Here is a 14,576-nt window from a genome sequence, read left to right as displayed (position 1 = left end):
GGCGGGGAGGTGACTCTGGAGCGAGCAAGTGGGGTGTATGTAAGCGAGGGAGACGTTGGCTGCTGGTTGAAATCCTATGGAGAAGTATCAAAGGTAGGGTAAGAAAGACGGTGTGAAAGGGCTGTGCAAAGGGCGGTGTCAGCGGCTGCCTCCCTCCGCTTCCACCGTCTTCTCTTCTTCGTCCGCTGCAGCCCAGCAGTGAAACTAATTAGTAGTTATCTTGTTGGTGACGGCCGGCTAACTAGTGGGTTGGCTGGCTGGTTGGTGATGGTGACGGCGATGTTCAAATTACCATTCAGTTATACAGCAACATCCCACATCCACCACCCCCTTTTTTTCTTCTTTCTCCTGCGAATGTGATGCCGGGCGTACTCCGTCCCGTATCAGGTTGGGCATAGCGCAGACTGTGTGAAAAAAAAAGGAGGGATATCGTCTTTATCCTACGGAACTAGACGGGGTTTGTTGGAATGCAGAGATTGGTGGAATGTGACAGGCAGGATATGGCAGCCAGCCAGCGACAGCACCGGGCAAGCTTTTTGTCTCTGCCCGCCAGCATGTAAGCATGTTTAGAGAGCATCACGGACGGTACTAAGCCGTGACTGGGCCAGGGAAAGAGATAAAAAGGGCCGGGGATGCTCTCCTTTTTTGCCTCCTCTGCAACCACCCCCCCCTTCCGCTGCTAGTTTAACTGACATATATTGGATGCACAGCTGGTTACGCTACACTCTTCCCTTGCTCACTGTTACTCATACGCCTACATACTCCGTGTAGAGGCTATAGTGCATATTATATATATATATTATTACTATCGCCATCGATATTGCTGCGGCCATCTTAGCATCTGACAATAACTCAGTACTATATGTACGATCCTCGAGCTGGAGATCCACTGCAATTCCCGCCTTGACTCCAGGAGAAACGCAAAAGCAAAGAAAAGCAAAAGCAAAAAAGAGTCCCCTTGGAGGCAGCAGAAAAGAGATAGAGACGAAGACGAAGAAGAAGCTCTCGCAAAAGTCTCAAACAGCCGAACTGTTTGGCCCTTTTTCTTTTCTTTTCGTCTCTTTGCTTTTTTTCCCCTCTGCTGCTGCTGCTGTTACTGCTAACTAGTTACTGCGCTGCTCTGTGTCTCCGCCCCCCTTCTGCCTTTATATACCTGCGTCTTGCCCCCTTTGCTCCGGCCGCCTCTTCTTCTTCTTCTTCTTCTTCCCCGACTGCTTCTGCTTCCTGCTACTACTTCTACTTCTCCAGTCGTCTCGCTGGTTGCCATTCCTTTCTTCTGCTTTCACTCAATTGCTGTTTAATACTTTTCTTATATACAATCCTCTTATAATCGCTTACCGGGCACCCTGCTTGTTCAATTCGCTCCTTGGATTCGCATACCGCATAGCATACTTTGACGCTCTTCCGCCTGCTAGCTGGGTCTATTTATCAACAGCCGGAGGAAGAAAGAAAAGAAAGAGAAAAGGGAAAAAAAAACACCCCCTGGTTGATTGAAGGACGGGCTTTTGCGCAAAACCATCGACCACCACCAAAAAGCGAAGGGCTTCGATATTACACGACCGTTTACTCTTCTCAAAAGAAAGAGACCTACGCCGATAATCATGTATTCCTGCGTCAACTACCCCCGCGGATGCCGTGGTCGTGTCAACATTGACGGAGCCAAATGCGCTACCTGTGTGGTATGTTCTTGTATTGCGATTTGCTCTTTTGATATAGCAAAGCTAACATATACTTGACAGGCCTCCAACCTGCGCCGTCCTGCTTCTCCATCTCCATTTGGCTCTGCATTCCGCTCTCAGCCAGCCTACCGACGGGCGTGGCTGGACGAGAAGAATGAGGATGATGAGAGCTAATTCTGCCCTTTTTTTGCTTCTCTCTGTCTCCCTTTTGAACATCAACCGGGGAATAAAAGCATTCATCTACGACACTTGACTTTGGGACTGGATTCCGCATAAAACTACCAAACAAACCACCACGCTCTTTACACACACATGCCTGGGTGCAACCATTCAACCAAAAAAGAAGACCAAGAAAAGGAAAAAAGAGAAAAGAAAAGAAATAATAAAAAAAATCCCAAAAAAGAAAGTGTTTACAAAAAAAGCAAACCTGCTGTCCTGTGAATGGTCTTTCACTTTCAACATTTGGACATCGCACGCATCTCTTTCAAGGCGGCCGCCCTCTGGACTAGGGACCCCCTACCTTTGGCTTCTATCTCTTCTTCTCGATGCCCGCGTCTCTTCCACATGTTTTATTCACCTCTGGATTGGACTGCTGCTGGCTTCTCCCCCCCTTTTTTTTTTTACCTTTCTTATCATCGATACCGTATGACTGTTTATATGCCGAGCTGAACTGCATCTGGAGGCTATTGTGTTTTGCATTTTTTAGCAGATTGGATTTCTCTGGTTTTTTTCCTCTTTAACTCCTTTCTTTTCATTGATCGTTCTGGATTAATCGTCCTTTTTTTTTGTATTGTTTTTTACTGTTTTGTTATATATCGGTTCTTTTTCTCCGTCTTTTATTATAGCAACATACCCCCTTCTTGCATCTTATTGCCTCCATTCATCTTACCTCCCGCCGCCTATCTAGTTATTATGATTACTCGACTTCTGTTAAATTACAATTACGAGGCCAGCAACCACAAGGCAAAAACGAGCCGGGCGCTCTGCTTGGCCTCCCGTCTTCCTCTGAATACTACTCAACAGTCTCCAGTCTCCCAACTTACTTACCCAGCCCAACACACACTGAATTCGATTGGAAAGCAGGGCCAGGAAAAAGAAAATATAGGGCAAAAACGTATTTTGGGTTCGGCGGTTTCAGGGGGTGGCAAAGGGGATTCCTTGATACAAAATCGATACATCTCGACCTCTCGCCTTTTTCGACATGCAAACAAGTGCAAAAAAAGAAGCTGAAAGTCCGACCAAAGTGGAGGTTTTTCTCGTATGCTCAAACAAAGAATAAGAGCAGTGCCACCAGCGTCAGCTATCTCGTTGGCTTTATGCCTGTTCGTTGGCTCTAACATGGCCGCCTCTTTATCTGCTTTTTATTTTGCTGCCTTATTCGACTTGGTATTTGTATAGACTTGTTCTACGCCTCTTCTCGACCCTGCAACTTGTCGCTAATTATTAGTCCGTTGCGTGGTGGCCCTGTTGGCTTGATTTTGGCATAGCCCGCTCTGCTTAGGTTCTTGATATTCATGACGTAAAGGATTTGGTATAAGATTAGCTAGGGGAACATATCTATTGGCGATTATTCGCCTTGGTTAATTTCCTCGACACAATGCCCTCTGTATTGCGATCATCAAAGCGCCGAGATAGTTATAATCTTAGCAACCCGGCCTTGATAGTCTGGTGAAATGGACATATGGAGTAAGTTGGATTCATCCTGGACCCAAAATCCTCTCCGCTGGTAAATGCTAGCCTGTGAGTGGCATCTCCGCAAGGGACAAGGGCCTTTTTCCCTTCTTTCTTTTTCTTCTGCCTCCAGATCTTCAGCGAGTGCTGCTGCGTGACATCATACTGGGCGTTCAGGCGGCTGCTTAAAATTTCTTGGTGTCGTTTCTCTTTCTCTTGACCATATATTTCTTCCAAGGATTGGACTACCCTATCCCATCCCAATATACCAATATTCCTCTGGTGTGCCAGGGCGTTGAACGGTTGTCTATTATCGAAGGCTGAGACGCTTTATGCCATACATAGCTGGTTACTCCATTGTGGGTAGCAGCCAGTAGCTGGCGTGCATGAACAAGGTTGATCATCATGGAGAGAGGCGACGCAAAACTATACCAGTCAAAACTGCTCTATTCCCTGATTTTTATTATTATTATTATTTGGCTTCGTAATAATAATAAACGAATAATAAACATGCAGGGCAGACGCTTCGACGCCTTCTTGAGCTTTGGTGATGCCTTGTTTTTTTTGCGCCTCGCTTAGATCGCTAAGAGCGCCACGACGACCGTTGAACCGACAGCTCGACACACCCTTGACCCTATCCACTAACTAGTCCGGTTTGTTAGCTGCAGCTGAGCTTTGCTGGGTCTGTGTGAATAATAATATGAATGGGGAGCTTCTCCTTACTCTGAATAGAAGTAATGGATTTACTCCGTAGTCTGCAGAATATCATATATGAAGCATGTTTTAGGCACGTTTAGGGCTTCATTGCTGCGCGACTATGGCAAGGTGAAACAAGGCCTAAAGCGTTCTGATGGATCCCATCGTTGACGCTATTTAGTTTTAGATAGAATGTGCTCTCAGATTGATTGAGTGGATGAGTGAAGATGCTGTCGATTCCTTCGTGATGATCGATACTATCGAGCCCAATGCGCTAGGGGAGGCGGGTAGAAGATAGTGCCATCGCTCCAGTATATATTTTGACCACGGAGTAGCGCTAACACTCTGGTCCATCATGGACATCCAAGTATCTGTTCACATACCCACTTTGCGGTGCGAGTATGAAGGCTAACTCCCTCCTCGTCCCGCTGCTCCCCGCCCGCCGATAGATGGGGGCCGGGATGGGTCAATCTTCCAAGCGCTTCAAATACAACGAGCTGATCCCTCATATATACATCAACTGCCTTCTTCGGCATGATTATCCGTCTGCCCTGCCCCTGGTCTCCTGGATGGCTTTCGAATTCATCCATTAGGTCTGTCACGCATTGATCGATCATGCCCTTCATTCTCAGCAGGATATTCCCACTGTCTGCACTGGATCTAGCAGACCCTTTCCTAGCCTTCTTCCCTGTTTTGGAGTCACTCTTGCTTGGCCCATGGTGGAACGACGAATAAAGTGCGTCTCTCCCCAGACGGAACCCCGTCGATGTGTGGGCGACTAGGAGGATATAGGTCTGTGAGTAGTGGGACGTTGCCTCTGATGTATGCAGATTAACAACCACGTCACCAATATTAATACGATGTGACTGCATCTCATCGACTTCTGCATCGTCGATCTCTGGTGTGGCTGGTAACACGCTTTGTTCTCTGTTGACCTGACGATTGAGCTCTCTGGATAACGTCCTGATAGTTTCCAGCTGGATGAATTCTCGAGCCGTTTGAGGTGGTCCTTGCTTCATGTTACAGGCATCACCCATACACGCTGCTTGCTCTCCGGCGTTACTAAGGTACTCGTCTCCGTCCTCCGAAGTTTCCTGCTCACGATACGGATTTCGGACCCCGGATGGGTCATGGCAAAGAACTGCCTTCTTCTGCAACTTCTTGTCCCTGTTGCGGCCCTTGGCCGACTTTGCAGAAAGTTCCTTTAGAAGCTTCTGTGCAAGGGTATCAGGTGCGAGGATTGTCACATCTATTTGCGTGATAAATCCTTTGTCAAACGCATCCAGCTCGATGCTCGGGAATACTACAGGGGGTGTTTCGGCCTGAGCTCTGCCACTGTCGTGCGACGGTGATGATATGGTGTCAGACCTAGGCGGCGTCCCATTTGCCGATAAGGGTGAAATAACCAACGACACTGCCCCTACTTCTGCCCATTGGCCTGTGGCCCAGCCGCGTTTCTTCAGCTCCATAGATAAAGGAGGGAGCCCAAATTTCGCGAAATTTGGAATCAACACTTGGGATATATAATCGTACGACGGGGAGAATGACACATGCGTGCCGCCTGTGATATTTACCCGTATTCCCTTTGGATGCTCCCGTGCCGTGTCTGAAGTGCCAGCATCGGCTTCTATTGTCGGCGTGCATGCGCCGGCAAACAAAAGGTACGGATAGAGCGCTTGGAATATTAAGAAGACCGAGCCCGGTGTTGATAGGCGTATGTCATACTCTGATTTAACTGTGACACGCGGTGACGAGTACAGAGAAGTAAGTGATAGCTGCTGTAAAGACGCCGCCGACTTTCTCAGGTCTGAATTCGCATTGCTGTCTTCCGGCTTGGTCTGCAAACTGCTCCTCCCGGTCTTCTGTCCCCTTGGGTAGATGGAGAGTTCATGATGTCCAACCTGGTTCCCCACCGCGGTCCCTCCACAGACATCAAGCAAGAATTTTATGGCCGCACAGTGAGAGGCCTTCAGCCCCTTGGAGCCGCTTCGGTTCGCGCGTATGCGGCTGATACTCAGTGGTTTCCCGGTCAAAGCTGATAGGGCGGCAGCGATGCGCACGAGTTGGCCGCCGCCTTCGAGCGTGCTGCCGTCTAGATGAAGCATGACGGGTCTGGTATCTTCTTGCTGTTGATCTCAAAATCTGTTCTATATCAACGGGCGCCTTCGCCTTCGTTGCCGGCCCTTTTTATTGATGGTCTTCAATGTGGCTGGGGTGAGTCATCACAGCGAGATTGAATGACTCGAAATGCAGATCACGCCGTAAAGGCAGAGTCATATCGACCGAAGAAGCCTGGGAAAGTGATACACCGAGTAGTGGCTGGGAGTTGGTAGTTGTTGTTGTTGATGATGATGATGATGGTGATGATGATGGTGATGATGTTGTTGTAGGGTGTGGTCAACGTCACGAGCTGACTTCCTGCACTCACATCGCATCATAACGCCAGTTGGACATTGATTGACCATTCAACCACCTGTCAATGGCGAATAGCGATGGATGTCAAGATTCAAACCTTTGCTAGAGCTATATCAGTTAACGGCTCACTCTCTCTTCTCGACGACTGACGCCTGTCTCGGCGCTGGTTCTACCCTCTGACTACTCCTTCTGGTCCCTCCAGGCAGCCAGAACGCCGTCTACCATTTCATCTTCCTTAATTTATGGCTCTACGGGGTATCCGTTTCATTCCAACTGGCCGATGCCTCGCAGGCTCCCCCCTGGCCAGCCTTGCAGTTCCGCTCACCTGTTAGCCGCCAGGGATTGTCTGTTCTGTGGCCGGTTTCTCACCGCTGCTGCACTCATTTTCAATATAAGGCACTGGTTATTGGCCAGACCTGCGACGAGCATTGCAGTCCAGAGATGTTACCCCATGTCTGAAGCGCTGAGGCTTGCAGGCAGGCAGCCATGGTCAAGGGGGGAGAAGGAGACCCGTGCGCAGAAGGGTGTAGGACTGGAAGCCCACGTCCAAAAGTCCTGGTCAACAGACAGTGCCTGTTCAGAAAGGACTTATCCTGTGCACTCGGGAGCGTGACTTTACGCCAGGATAGTTACGGTGCGATGGCGGCATGTCCGGTGAAAAGATCTTTCGCCATGTGCGAAGATGTTATGGACGAGACCTACAACAAGCGCTCCAGGGGTCGTCCACCTGGCAAGCCTACAACGAAGTCACCTCGACAAAAGGCATCAGTCAAATCACTTGCAGAGGAGAGACCTTCGTTGGCGGCCGGTGGTAACTCGATCGACGATCGTATTCTCGACCGCATCAAGAAATGTCTTGAGCGCGCAAACCATGAGAATACAACAGAGTCTGAGGCAAAGGCGGCCCTCTTTCTGTCGCAAAAGTTGATGGCCCAACATAATGTTACCAACGCCGACCTGCTCTCGAAGGAGTCAGACGAGCAGGTCCAGTTTGCAGGAAGCAGTATCGTGGCCATCACTAGCACAAAGGAAGGGAGCACCTCTATACAAAACGAAGGTTTTGTTATCAAAGCTGCTCACGCCATGCAAATGTTTTTTGACTGTCAATTCTATTCCAGCCGCAAGTTCAACTCAATTGAGTGGACATTCTATGGAATCGCCGAGAACACAGTCGCTGCTGCCATAGCTTTTGAAATGGTCTACAATCTCATTTCACAATGGGCCTTGGCCTATAAAGGCGTGTCAGCCAGGTTTAACTATGCCTGTGGAGTCGCTTCCGGTTTGCGAAGCATGGCATATGAAGAAAAATAGCAGGAAGCAGAGATGGCTCGAAAAGCAGGGCTAGAAACCCTGAATGAGCGCATTAGAGAAGAAGAACTTCGACGCCAGGAAGAGCTGGCCAGATTGAATCCCGTTCAAAGCGAATCCGGTCCTATTAGCGATGACCAGTTGTCTTCACAATCAAGGGCGCCGAGTCCCACGGATTTGGGCAACCCGGGAACTATTCCCAAGACTAACAACGGGGGCAGAGACGGGGACACCAGCAGCGACGAGGAGGAAGCAGGATGCGGTTTTACGGTTGAGCCTGATTTCAAAGAAGAGGATGGTGATTTGCTCGATCCCACCGCAGATTTGGACGAGGAGATTGGCAGGCTTCTGAAACGCGAAGCATCACCATTTATTAACTTGGATGGTATACAGTCAGAGGAGGAAAAGCAATCGCATTCCTCAACCGGTGAGGACACGGCTATGCCTAGGGATATTGCAGTAGCTAGTGTTCCTGCAGCGAGCCTGTGGAAATCCGAGATGCAACTTATTCGGTTCCGCCAAACGTCAAAGAAAGTAGGGGACGACTATCTGAAGCAACAAAATATCCGGTTACACAGGGCAGCCGGAGGTACACAGCTATCAAAGATGATTCAGCCTATTGCCAGGGCGTGGAAGACAGTAAGAAGGTCGATGTCCGACGCAGAAGGCTTGAGTGAGTTCGGGAACCTCACCTTAGAGCATCATGGATATCTTCCTGTCCAGAGCATTTTTCGGCTTTCTTTCTCTCTCTCTCTCTCTCTTTAATTCCGGGTCTTCACTTGAATATATTTCTATTTGCGAATAAACAAGCCCGCATTTAGTAAAGGCATACATGGACCTAGCCGTCCACTGTGACTTGTTCAAAGCCGAGATTAATTCGTAGAAATCACTGGACAACGTGAAGTATCAAACGCCGAAACTTATATTACCACCCTATACTCCGTAGACAAAAGCCGATAGCTACAAGAATCAACAATGAGTTGACAGCGGAGAGTACAAGACTGTCTCAGGGGCTGTAGAAACTAGTTATCCAAGTAGCCGATGATCACCACGGCAAATACTCCGTTCTCCGTACAGAAAACGGACGACTCCATTACGGCCGCCCCCAAGCCAGGGAGTCCATTGATTAGACAGCACAATATAAGTATCTATTTGTCCAGCCGTGGCGGGTGGCTTGATGTTGTTTCAAACGGAGAGGATAAGATGCCATTCCTCCGCAGATAGCGCTGGCAAATACGAAACACCATAACCATGTCTTGTCTAAACAAAGGCTGAAGGCCTCCATGCGTTTCTCCTGTCCTCCTGGGTGCCGCCCGTGCGTACGTTGCGTCGCATATAGCCTCAAAAGATGCACAAATTATCCTCTTCGCACGCCGGCATAAACGTTGTGGAGCGGCTGATAATAAGGTTGGCGATTGGCATGTTTGTAAATATTTACTTTGCCGTCCCAAGGATCGGTAAATAGCTCGACCCGACCCTCGTTTTTGTAAAGGCGACTTGTTTTGACAAGGGGTGAAACGTTTGGAGCGGTTTGGAAATTAAATATGTGGAGTCGCGTTTTGGAAACCCTCTGAAGTCTCCATAGCATCCCAGGCCGCGAGGTAGAATGGGCCCTGGACTCGGGCCAAAGCATGTATCATACGTTCGATGTGCTTCTTGGGCAGGTCACTTGTTCTTATTGACATTCATTGTTCAGCTGCTTGTTCTCAGCATAGAGGGAGACTAAAGCGACCAGATTAATTTGATAAATGGGGCCCATAGAAAATGCAACTATAAATTGCAAGATATTGCGGACATGCAGAAAGAGGAGGGGCTTGATTTTAAAATCTGTTCCGATAGCCGATCCAGTATCCGGTTATAAGTCTTTTTATTAATATCTGAGCAGGCATCCAAGAATGGGAAATGTTACACCTCTTCTCACGGGATTAGAGGTATTATTCGAGACCATACAGGGTGAAGTATCCAGCAGCAATCCCCAAAATCGTTGCTAATATCAAGCCATTGCCCTCCCAAGTTAGAGCTAGATAGGCCATAGTTCCTACGGCAATTTCCTTCTTTCTAGCAATTAAACGCTTGCTTCGCCAATCATGATCAATGTCAAAAGGAGGGGAGATCGCAGAGGAGTCCTGGAGGGCGGGCGGAGTCTTGAGAGGGACTGAAAGAGATATCACAACGGCACGGTGATCTGAAGTCTGGAAAAGCGGTAATATGCCGTAATGATGTACTTGGACTTTTTGAGACTCGTCTCCTGGAAATGGGTTTTCTAGGTATAGTATGCGGTCACACCAGCTGGGCCACCGGTTCTTAGCCCACTTGAACCCCTCCTCAGGATGGTGCAGACTACCCTCTCGGGCTTCTAGAGAGTATTTGTAGGACGGAGGGAATGTAATGGGTCGTTCCGAGAGATGATGCATAGTTCTGTTTGCTAGTCGCTCTCTTGTGAGCTGGTCATGAGCGAGCAGGTGCATATAATGGTTCCTACTGCTCGTGTCATTTGTGGGTTGGGGAAACGCGGGTATATCGCCAGGTTGAGGGTCTCTATGTGATGTGCGATAGTTAAAGTCCCCGGCTACAAATAGATACGTGTTCGGCGAGTACATTCCACTGCCCCTTTCTGACCCGTGATAGCTTGGGATTAAAGGCGTTCCCTCTTCGTCATATTGTCGATGTTGACGCCCCGATTGACCCGCCACATCGCAACCAGTAAAGACAAGTCTCTGACATATATCTTTCCAATCCTGATTTCTCCGGTCTATTGCACTTTCATCTGGAGCAAGATGCAATGAGACAAATGTTAAGGGAAGCTGGTCCTCACTATCATAGTCCACTTGGTACCCTATTCTTGCCCCAACAGCCCCTTTGTTGCCAGCCTGGTGGACTCCAACTCCAACCTCTGCTTCCTCCTTCCATGCTATGCGGTCAACATAATCATCTCGAATGAATACCATGATAGCGGTCATCCCCACATTCTTCGTCAAGACATTCTGGTATCGCTGATCCTCAGGTGTCGCCAGGTCAACAGCCAGTCTAAACGCATCAAAATACCATTCGAGAAATGACCCGCCAAGAAACGCATACGCGATGGGTGCGATTTCTTGCAGCGACAAGACCAAGACCTCTGGATAACTGACTGGATCGGAATCCTTTGGAAGGCCATCAAATAGGTGAGAGGCAAATATCTGGGTATCAATGGTGTTTCTCGCACAGTTGAATGTCAGAATGTATGCATTCAGCCACGACTTTGAAGTCAGCATCGTTGCAGCGCGAACAACACAGGCAAGACGACCACTTGGCCGGGCTGGATGGTCTGTTATGGCTCTGCACGTCGTCCATCTGCTGGTTAAGCGTTGGGACGGAGGATTCGCCGACTTTTATATCCTGGATGCTCCATCGAGGATTTCGGAATGGTCACGTGCCAGCGGCAATCTCCACACGGAGACGCTTCGAGAGCGGAAAACAGTAAACAAACATCCAGACGACACCAAAAGAAAACCTGGTTCAAGGGCTTTCGAGAAGCAAGCAAGCCGATGGCGGTGAAGCTGGTATTTAGCTTCTTCCTTGGCCGGGACGGCTAGTTAGGTGCTCCTAGCTAGTTATTCGGGACTGACTAGTTTTTATTTGGACGGACTTGCGAGACTTGGACTGGACGAGCATAACTCCATATCCCAACCCGGAATATATGCATCTCAGGGGTGCCCCCTTCACGAATTCCCCGGCCAGACCTGGACTGCTCCAAAAGGGCTGCTCGTCAGCTGGAGTCATTAAATACTGGAAAAGCGGTGTCTTCTTGGCCCCTGAGGCCGAATGAAGCCGTCGCCTTTCAAATATGGCTGGGCTATCAACAGGCTGAATACCAAAGCATTATTCAATTCTCCGATACACGGCTACCAAGAAGCTGGGCTTTAGATGACAGCGATGATGAGACGGCACCTTGCTCTCCTGTCGGCTAATCACTGCCTGAGTTTTCACCTGTCAGTCTGCTTTGAGATGATTGACCCAGTCTTCATCTAAATCCGATGCAGGTCTCCTTGAGAATTTTCATTATCCGTATTGGACGGAAGAGTAGTAGCCTAGAAAGAAACACCGATCATAAAACAATCCGATTCCGGCTGAGAGCGTACTCCTATCCGATCAAAGCCCTGACTGTGACCATCCGTCCTGCAAGGCTTGGGCCAAGCCGAAGGGTCATCCGAATTGTCTGTTACCTTCAGACATTTAATTGTTATACTTGCACCTCCGATATAGGAAATGAAGCTCGAATATTGAATAATCATCTGCTTAAATTTCTAGGCAGCTCCCGCCGGAATTTGAAAATCACGCCGATCGCGCATCGCGCATATGTTCCTCTGCGCCGGAGTGGTGTATCATTAGCCGTTAGTTTTCTTTTGATTTCCAAATATCGACCTTGCCTTATCTTCTCTGATATAGCCGAATCATATCCTGCATTTACTGGTTATTCATGCAGGTTTTCCCGACTCACGATCGTTGACTCCGCCATGCAATATCGACATACTGGCGAGGTTTTTTATTCCCGTTATATTAGAGGAACTTGTGAGATTTGGATGAACATCCGCATATTATAGGCCGATTCAATGATGAGCTGCAGGTTTTCATACAAATATAATACTTTGGCCAACGGGAAATTCGGCTATAGATCTGCGCCACGAGGGGGAATGAACGTTTATCGAGGCCAACCTAACAGGTAAAATAACCTCCATTCCATGCAAGACAGAGCCACTTCACATTACCAGCTGTGATTGCCGATAAAATACTATCCTGTCAAAAAGGAGATCTATTAATTTTGAGATTATAACATTAGAACTAACCTCCACCGAACAGACAGCCTAGCCTGCCTTCCTCCCCTGTATATCTATCATAGAGTGCCCTAGTTCGCTCATTAAAAAAACTGACAAAGCCTTTTGTCTAATACGAGAAAAAGGAATCAAGGAACTCCAAAACATCTAAACATGCGATGAAAAGTGGTAAAGCTGGGTGAATGGAGAACATTTGAATAGGAAGAGGTGAGAAGTGGGAACGAAAAATACCCCGTAAAGCAATAAAAAAAATACTTTTGAGAGACAAAGGAAATGGAGGTGGAAAGGGGTTGATTCGGTTAACAAAGTACTCTACTTCATCACCAGTTAATGACTCGATTTGGGAAAAATTCGTCGATGAGTTCGAGGTAGTAGGGCTGTGAAGAAAATGGTAGTTAGAACAAAGGCCAAATATGGTAGGTAGTTCTCCAAAGCTCAAAGAGTGGTAGACGTACCTTGAGATCCTCGATATTTGGGATCTTATCACTCTTACTGTACAGATCGTAAGGATTGAACTCCTGCACGGCCTTGAGCATTTGATGGTCATGCTCATTCATGAGTTCTTTGTAGGCTCCTTCGGTATGCCAAGGATAGCATGAATGATATCTTATCATGGCCAACGCTTCCTCTGGCAGGGTTGATTGCGTTTTCACAACATTGTAAAGGTATTCATCATGACCCCATGAGAGCATGACATTGTACATTCCACAGTTCGGTTTGTATATGCCAAACTTCGTGCTATAAACCTCATGAGTCGAATCCGGGTTGTTGGCGAATGTCTCTGGATATATGATTCGTTCGTCGAATGCGCAGCCAACTGGAAAGGTATCCCCAACAACGTCCCACTGACCCTGAGCCCCGAAGAAGAATAGAAGCTTTCCCAGGTCATGGATAAGGCCAACTAGCTGCATCCATCGTGGTTTTCCATCATGCCTAATGGCCTCTGCTGACTGAAGTAGATGGTGAATTTGCGAGAGTGAAATATCTGGGTCTGACTCATCAATAAGGGTGTCGAGTTTCTCAATTGCTTCCCAGACGGTCATGCGCGCGCGGACTTTCGACTGGAACTGTCGTCTTGCTTCAATATTGTACGCCACTGTTTGCTTCTCGTGTTGCTCTCGGTAAAATTCCTTGACCCTCTCGCAAGCTTTGTCGTATTGTCGAAAGTTCGATTTATCTTTCTCCTTGTTGAGATGTGGTGCCTGTGAACCGGACTTGGCTATCTTTGCCTTCATGATATTGACTAGGTCGACATCGTCCGATATTTGTTCCAACAGGTGACTATCAGGTACTGAGCATGGCTCCGCGTCCACAAGTTTCCCAGGCGCCATTGGTGGTGGAATGTGTGAGTGCTAAAGGGAGGTTGGCAAGAACGTTGGATTCAAAGGGGTATATCAAAGTAGAAAGGGAATGATATGAGGCTTAGGGAGGGGGGATAAAGGAGGTATTTGTACAATTTCACGAACAATAGATGAATTGCCTTGAGTTTAGTAAAAAGGGCCCTAGGTCAACGGGGTAATAGCTCCTTGATATAGACTTGCAGGCCCTTAGTTCCCGATACTCCCGTAGACGGAAGACAACGCACTCCTGAACCCGAGGAAAATTTAGTTATCAAGGGATCAAAGTACCTGTATTACACGCGTCGTTGCAGCCGAGCTCATGACCCTTTGTGGAACAGGTTTTGAAAGGCCCTTAGGGAGAAGAGGTTGAGAATTGGATGTGTTTTTTTTGGGGCGGGTCTTCCGGGTATGTCAAGTATATCAACAGGTGACGGGGAAACGTGTTTGTAAAAACAACTTCTCTCTGGAAAGAAGGCTGCAGAATTATAATTCTGTCTGGTGAGGAAGGATAAGCACAGCACTTTAAATTCGCACATCATTCGGCGTACCTATTATATGAATATATAGATTATCGCACGCCTCACCTTGCCTTTTTTTTAACCTTTATTTTATTTTCTGGACTTCTTTTCTTTTTCCCCTTTTCACTTCTTCCT

At 47.9% G+C, this 14,576-nt stretch overlaps 5 protein-coding genes across 5 annotated transcripts; 1 reads left to right on the top strand and 4 right to left on the bottom strand.

Moving 5' to 3' along the window:
- Positions 1 to 3,314: 3,314 nt before the first annotated feature.
- On the bottom strand, positions 3,315 to 3,754 carry TRV_01813 (uncharacterized protein; the record flags this gene model as incomplete). Its single annotated transcript, XM_003024000.1, has 2 exons — positions 3,315 to 3,629; positions 3,692 to 3,754. 2 exons carry the CDS (start codon positions 3,752 to 3,754, stop codon positions 3,315 to 3,317), a joined length of 378 nt encoding a protein of 125 aa, XP_003024046.1.
- Positions 3,755 to 4,399: 645 nt separating this feature from the next.
- TRV_01812 (RNA 3'-terminal phosphate cyclase, putative) lies at positions 4,400 to 6,151 on the bottom strand (the record flags this gene model as incomplete). The annotated part of the gene is made up of 1 exon (XM_003023999.1): positions 4,400 to 6,151. The coding sequence occupies one exon, from the start codon at positions 6,149 to 6,151 to the stop codon at positions 4,400 to 4,402; it is 1,752 nt and encodes a 583-aa protein (XP_003024045.1).
- A 982-nt stretch (positions 6,152 to 7,133) lies between these two features.
- On the top strand, positions 7,134 to 8,534 carry TRV_01811 (uncharacterized protein; the record flags this gene model as incomplete). Its single annotated transcript, XM_003023998.1, has 2 exons — positions 7,134 to 7,740; positions 7,783 to 8,534. The coding sequence occupies 2 exons, from the start codon at positions 7,134 to 7,136 to the stop codon at positions 8,532 to 8,534; spliced, it is 1,359 nt and encodes a 452-aa protein (XP_003024044.1).
- A 1,169-nt stretch (positions 8,535 to 9,703) lies between these two features.
- Positions 9,704 to 11,023, bottom strand: TRV_01810 (inositol 5-phosphatase, putative; the record flags this gene model as incomplete). The annotated part of the gene is made up of 1 exon (XM_003023997.1): positions 9,704 to 11,023. One exon carries the CDS (start codon positions 11,021 to 11,023, stop codon positions 9,704 to 9,706), a length of 1,320 nt encoding a protein of 439 aa, XP_003024043.1.
- Positions 11,024 to 12,978: 1,955 nt separating this feature from the next.
- Positions 12,979 to 13,818, bottom strand: TRV_01809 (uncharacterized protein; the record flags this gene model as incomplete). The annotated part of the gene is made up of 1 exon (XM_003023996.1): positions 12,979 to 13,818. One exon carries the CDS (start codon positions 13,816 to 13,818, stop codon positions 12,979 to 12,981), a length of 840 nt encoding a protein of 279 aa, XP_003024042.1.
- Positions 13,819 to 14,576: the final 758 nt, after the last annotated feature.

The sequence above is a fragment of the Trichophyton verrucosum genome (assembly GCF_000151505.1).
Source record: "Trichophyton verrucosum HKI 0517 chromosome Unknown contig00168_1.f1.exp, whole genome shotgun sequence".
In the NCBI taxonomy this organism is placed as follows: Eukaryota; Fungi; Ascomycota; class Eurotiomycetes; order Onygenales; family Arthrodermataceae; genus Trichophyton; species Trichophyton verrucosum.
This window is presented reverse-complemented; position numbering and strand designations above follow the sequence as displayed.